This window comes from Pipistrellus hanaki, assembly GCF_964339955.1.
Source record: "Pipistrellus hanaki genome assembly, chromosome: 1".
NCBI lineage: Eukaryota > Metazoa > Chordata > Mammalia > Chiroptera > Vespertilionidae > Pipistrellus > Pipistrellus hanaki.
In genome coordinates this window covers 170,096,266-170,103,007 of record NC_140503.1, presented here as the reverse complement: position 1 = coordinate 170,103,007, position 6,742 = coordinate 170,096,266, and the positions used below count along the sequence as shown (strand labels likewise).

At 43.2% G+C, this 6,742-nt stretch overlaps 1 protein-coding gene across 1 annotated transcript in view; it reads left to right on the top strand.

The window, feature by feature from the left end:
* The first annotated feature begins 802 nt into the window (after window positions 1-802).
* The window catches only part of MOB1B (MOB kinase activator 1B), a 45,984-nt gene continuing 40,044 nt past the window's right edge, over window positions 803-6,742 (top strand). The window contains exon 1 of the mRNA XM_084890431.1: window positions 803-1,108. Within this exon, the coding sequence (XP_084746557.1) occupies window positions 1,095-1,108 (14 nt within the window). The 5' untranslated portion in view covers window positions 803-1,094. The remainder of the gene's footprint in view (window positions 1,109-6,742) is intronic.

Here is a 6,742-nt window from a genome sequence, read left to right as displayed (position 1 = left end):
CTTTCTCTCTCTCTCTCTCTCTCTCTCTCTCTCTTAAATTAAATTATCTGTGTACATATCTTACCATTGCCCCCCCTCCCATACATGCCCTCCCTCCCCAGAGTTTTGTGTCCATTGGTTGTACTTATATGCATGTATACAAGTCCTTCGGTTGATCTCTTATCTCCCCCAGATCTCCCTACTCTCCCCGCTGTAATTTGACAGTCTGCTTGTTGCTTTATTGTCTCTATATCTATCTTTTGGTTCATCAGTTTATAATGTTCTTTATTATCCATAAATGAATGAGGTCATGTGGTATTTCTCTTTCATTGACTGGCTTATTTCACTCAGCATGATGACCTCCAATTCCATCCAGGTTGCTGCAAATGCTTCCCTCTCTTCTGGCAGAACCCACTCTCAAATCATTCTCCCCAGATGAAATTCCCTCCAGTTTTTGTGTAGTGGTAGGTAAACTCCATAACCTTTCATCATCGTTGGTTGCTGGCATTGCCAGTGGGCAAAACTCTGATGGCATGTCCATCCCTCAGAGCAGGGCCCTGACACCCCGGGGTTGAAGCCCACTTCCTCCCGGAAGAGGAAAGCCTCCGAAACACCTGGAAACCCCTCCGCCACCACCCACCACGCCGGCGGCCAGGCCTCCGTCCGCAGGGGCCTCTTAGGCATCTTCGCGGGGTCGCACAGGCGTCCGGCACCGCAGCACCCGGAGCCGCAGTCCGGGGGCCCGAGTGGGCGCGCGCCGCTCTCGCGAGAGTTCACGGGGTGGGGGCCGCTGGGGGCCGGCGAGGAGGCGGCGGCGACGGCGGCGGCGAGGGGCGGCACTGCGGCGGCCCCGGTGGCAGTCGGGGCCAGGCGAGCGCCCTTTCCCCGCCTCCCTTTCCTTCCCCTCCCACGGAGCGACTCCGGCCGAGCGCTTCCCACTTCCGGCCGCTCCGCGAGCCATTGGAACGCGAGGAGCCGAGCAAGTGGCGCCGCGGAACCGCCGGCGCTTCCCCGCACCGACTCTCCACGCCTTTGCTCCTCCTCCCGGGCCGCCGCCGCCAACGCCGCGCCCGAGGCCTTGCGACCAGCGACCCGCAGCCCGCGCCGCGGCCGACATGAGCTTCTTGTTGTGAGTAGCCAAGCCCCCCCCGCGCGCCGGCTTTGTTCAGGCGACCTGGGCCGCCGCCCCCGCCCGCCGGGGCCCGCCGGGTCCCGCCGCCCGGCCCCGCGCTCCCGGCCCCCGGGAACCCGCCGCCGCCGCCTCCCCGGCCCGCCCCGAGCACGCGGTGGTGGGGGGGGACCCCAAGTCCCGACACCCCGGGGCCTGTGTTCGCATTTCTCCATCGCCCAGCCTCGCCCTCGCGGGGGTTTGTTTATCTGCTCGCTCTGAAGAAACACCTCCCACTCCGTATGACCCATTTCCGACGCGTGCCGCCGCCTGCTTCAGCCTCCCGCCTATCGCCTTTCTTCTGTGTCCCAAGCACAGAAGACGGAGCGCCGTTCTTCTCCCCAGCTCCCCCCAGCCCCGGAAACCCCAGGACCCTTTACCAGTCAACTTCCCTCTTAGGTTTTTAGGAAGTTGGGGTGACCAGGCCCGTGGATGTTAACACCCTTACACGAAGGCCGTGTACAGGTCCGGACGCCCTGGTGACAGCCTGATGGGAGCCTTGGGGTCTGGAGCAGCTTCTTGCTTCAAAGTCACATGCTTTCCTGAAGAATACGGGCTTTATCTTTTCCGACAACCACCCACCGGGGCTTGGGCCGTGTGCCCTAGGTTGATTAGGTCCCCTGGGGACTTGTTTTTGCAAATCATCTGTTAAATGACAGCTTAGTTTAAGTACTGGCTGTCTTTTCCCTTTCTTTCTTACTACAAGGCATGTTGGGGGCGGGGTGTGGGGAGAAAGATGGGATGGCCAGATAGGGGTATTGGAGGCAGCAGACAAGCCTCACGTCCTGGGAAAACAGGACCTTGCACCCCGCAGAAGGCTTCCATGTGATTCATCCACGTTTAATCTGTGGTGAGAAAGCTAATAAAAAGCCCGGAGGTGGAAACCCGTACTCTGCTGTTGTAGGGAAAATATCATTGATAATTTTCTGTTCCGATGCTCTTTCCCCACCTTACATGAGTTTTAGTCATCACCTTGGCACTTGAATCCTGAGAACTTAAACCTTATTTCCATATGCTCATATCTAGAGTATTAATTCTTTGTAGGGTGTTTAAGCAAAATTGAGAGATCACAGAAGACAGACATTCTAACGTGCATAAGGGGCCTGGGCTTTTGTCATCCCGCCTAACACATTTGAGATTGTGAAGCCTTTTTTTTTTTTTTTTTTTGGTCTCATCTAGAAGTTGAGTTTTTCAGATAAATGGTGATAGATAAGAGGACTGGGCGACTTCGGTCTTTGTTTTCTATTTTAGTTTGAGTCAACATATCCAGGCATCTCAGCTTGAAACTTCTCATCTTGAGTCTGTTTGCATTGCTGATGTTTTATTTCTTCAAGAACTTAAGAGCTATCTTCAAAATAGTAATATAGGTGATGTCCATGACTGCTGCTGATGGGCTTGTGTCTCTTGGAACTCACAGCTCAATTGGTTGAAGCAGGGAAGAACTATATTTGGCAGAAATTTGGGGATGGACAAGGTTTTGGTGGTATTTTCTGAATACAAATGTAATATTTTTTTTACATGGCTCAGTATTTATTAGCAACAGAAACTCAGTGAATAAATTCATTTCTCCTGAAACATATTAGCTGTTTACAAAAATCTTGCCATTGTATATATACTCTCTTTCTCTCTCTCTCTTTCTCTCTCTCTCTTTCTCTCTCTCTCTTTCTCCCTCCCTCTCCCTCCCTCTCTCTCTCTCTCTTTCTCTCTCTCTCTCTCTCTCTCTCTCTCTCTCTCTCACACACACACACACACACACACACACACACACACACAACATTAGAGGGTTTGTACTGTTTGAGGCACACTTTTTCAGTCAGGTCGCATATTATAGTTAATAGTAGTAGATTCTCAACATCTTTAGCCTGTTGAAATCCAAAAGAGTAATCCAACATTTTTTATTTTGTTTTTTGTCCACCATGACGTTTAAAATCTGAAGTGAAGACCTCGTAGATAAAAATTATTAGAATGTAAAGAACAAAGTTTTGGTTATTTTATCTGTTTGTTTTTTTGGTATGGTTTTCTGAAAATTATTTCTATACCATCAGGTGAGCAAAGAAAGTAAGAGTTGCAATTTAGGAGTTAAATAGCAAATATTTTCTTCCAGTTCTTGAAAGCTTCCTTGTAAGGGGACTATAAATGGATGGAGCTCAGGAAAGAAGGACAATTAGAGATAGTGTTAGAAAGGCAATGACTCATAACTCACGAGGACTTTTAGATAGAAGGATAGACAGTTGAAAAAACAGAAACAAAACATAATTTAGCCTGGCTGTTTTGGCTCAGTGGTTGAGTGTCAACCTATGAACTAGGAGGTCATGGTTCCCAGGTTGTAGGCTCCATCCCCAGTAAGGATTCTCTCTCATCACTGATGTCTTTATCTCTCCCTCTCTCTTCCTCTCTGAAATTAATAAAAGATATATTTAAAGAAACATTAATTGTGTCAGGCTCTGATACAGGCATTGGGTATCATTTGTGGACAAATTGGATAAAAATTCCTGCATTGGTGGAGCTTACTTTAAGCAACCATATAGTATGGTAAGAGGTCTTAAAATGCATGGAACAAAGTAGAACAGGGTGAAGAGGTTTTTTTTTGATAGGAAGGTGAGGTAATCCTCAGAGGGTGTCCAGATAATCTGTATCAGGGACGCCTTTGTGTAGCTTTTGTACAAATTTGCAAATAAATTTGCACTGCATATGTAGATCTGACTGGGACAAAGCTGTGGCTGTGCTGCAAATTGGCCTCCATGCAGCTTCAGGTTGAGCTAAACTCCCAGATGGTGCCTAGGGAACCTTCACAGGAACCTAATTTAACTTTGTAGACTCAATTTTTTAAACACAGGACCTGCTGTGTGCTCTAGGCATTGTGCAAGAAGTGAGACTTCAGAGCTGGTAGACAGTTTATAAATAGTCCTCTATAATAGATGTAATACAGTCAATGGGGGTCCAAAGAATATGGAGCAATTTGATTTGGGCTCAGGGAATGTTTCATGAAAAAAGGGATGGATATTTAATGGATGATAAAACAAGAGTTCTCTAAAAGGGAAGAAGACATGGGAAAAAGGAGATTTCAGTCAGAGGAAACATGGAGGCCTGAAATTGCCTGTGAATTTTCAAATTTCAAGTTTGTCCAAGAGGCTGTTGAATTTTGAAGCTAGATGGGCTCTTTCAGTAACATAATTTACCTCCCCCCCCCCCCCCCCGAAATGGTAAAATCACCAACTTCAGGTTACTGACCTAATTATTGTCCATGATAGAATTGGAACACAGTCTCTTGACTTACGAGTTTTTCCTCCTCTGACATTTTAAGCATATAAAATTCAGGGAAACTTAGGATCAGAGTGAGTTCTTTAAAAAAAAAAAAATTGATTTTTTACAGAGAGGAAGGGAGAGGGATAGAGTCAGAAACATCTATCAGCTGCCTTCTGCACACCCCCTACTGGGGATGTCCCCGCAACTAAGGTACATGCCCTTGACCGGAATCGAACCTGGGACCCTTCAGTCCGCAGGCTTACGTTAAACCGGTTTCGGCCAGAGTGAGTTCTTAACAGTTACTCAAAAAGTGTGTTGAGTGTTCTCTGTGTTTCTAGCATTTTTAAATTGCACCTATCTTCTGACTGATGGAATTCCACAGAAACATTTGACTTGGAACAGAGTTAAAAAACTAATACAGCTAACTTTTAAAATGCAAGTCTGTAGGAAAGACGGTTTAGGAATGAGAATAAATATAAACCGGGTTTAGTTCTGTATAGGAAGAAACAAAGAGATAGGCTGAGAAAGGAAGTATTTGTTGAACTAATATTATGCTGCAGAGCTTCCATTTGTCTTTCAACAGAATAGCAGTTTAATAAAAGAGATCCAGGATTTCATTGAGTTTGTATGTGTCTGTCTCTTGCTTTTCTGTCTACTTGTCTCTCCTCCTACTCTCCTTCCCCCAGCATCTTTATTTTCTGGCAAATGATTTTAGTGCTTCAGTATCTTCACCTATGAAAAAAAAGTAATAAAATAGCTAGCTAAGTACTATATGTCAGGCATAGCAGATGAAGAAACTGGCAAAAAGAGGTTAAGTAATTTTCACAAAATTATGTAGTCAGTGGTATAACTGGGATTTGAATCCTGGCAAACTAGATCTGGAGATCTTGCAACATACTGCCTTATCTGTAATTGATAAAATTATATAAAAAGGTGGTATTCACATCTTGTTTTTTAAGAGAAATCTTATGTTACTAGGTAGTATTAATATCTCAAATTTCTGGGATCATTTTGTAAGGGCCACCAAGAATATAATGGTGGAAGAGAAAATAGAAACCTTTAAATTTAAATAATACTTTTGAATTATTTTTTTTACTTCCATTTTTAATGTAAAAATGATAAACATGGTGGAGAAATTATGCAATACTGCTAAGAAAATGAGGCAAAGAGTCACTCATAAACACACCTTTAGGGATAATTGTTATTTGTGTTTTATGTCAATAGTAATTCTGCAACATCATTTTGAATGGCTGTCAACTAAGTTATTACCTTAACGGTTTTGTTATCTGACAGCCTGGTTTAATATGTTATGCTCTTTTGGTGGGAGAAGTGCAAGTAAGTATGGACATCTTTTCAGAACTAAAGTTTGGGGAATTGCAGACAGTTGGCTGGTCTTAGTTTACTCCTCCTATCTGATACAGGATTGCTTTTGTTTTACTACATTATTGAGTGCAAAACAATTGCTTATGTGATTAATCTTTATTGCCTTTTTTTTCTTGATGTAGTTGCAGAGTTTTTGTACCTTTGGAGTTTCTGATACATGAAAGAAGATGTAGACCTTCTCTTCAATTATATATTAGAATTGAAGCAGAATAGCTATGAATTATTACATGAAAAGTGGTATCAGTTAAGAATGTTAAATTCTATAGAAAACTTTTTATTTAACCCTCCTTCCCACATTTCTATATTTTTTCTGATATTTCTGTGTTTAGAACCATACCTCAGATGTTGGAGAATTAGAGATACTGAATGTAAAAGACCTCAGTAAATTGTAATTATGTTTGCAGCAATGATACTTAATTCATTACCAATATCTCAATAGTGCGATGATTGCTAGTAGCTGTTACTATATTTCATAAACATTCATCATTTCTGATTATTTAAGTTATAGCCAATTTCTGTGGGTTTATTATCATATGTATCAGTGCTACTTTGATTTTCTGAGGATTTTGAAGAAAAAAAAAAGACAAGCAGGAGTTAGAAGATAAGCAAATGTTATTTGGTAATAGTTTAAGTACCTCATAGCCAAGTAGCCTTATTGTTACGATTATTTGTGATGAAAGATTGAATTTCTCATTGCTATTATTGTTTTATCTTTCTGCCTAACTCCTTTTGTTGTTTTCAAATTGAAATTTGATGAGAATAGTTCAATAGTTATATTGGGTGTTAGAAAGAATATTTTTTGTGTGTTTCTTTGTAGAAAGAGATCATGATATAACTTAAGTACTTTCTTAGTATTTAGTGAAAATACAGAATAATTAAATAGAAGCAGGAGACATGAAAGTCCTTAATAGCAATTTTTTTTTGGTTATCTTGCTGCCCAGATCATGTTTCAGACAGAGCCTCAGG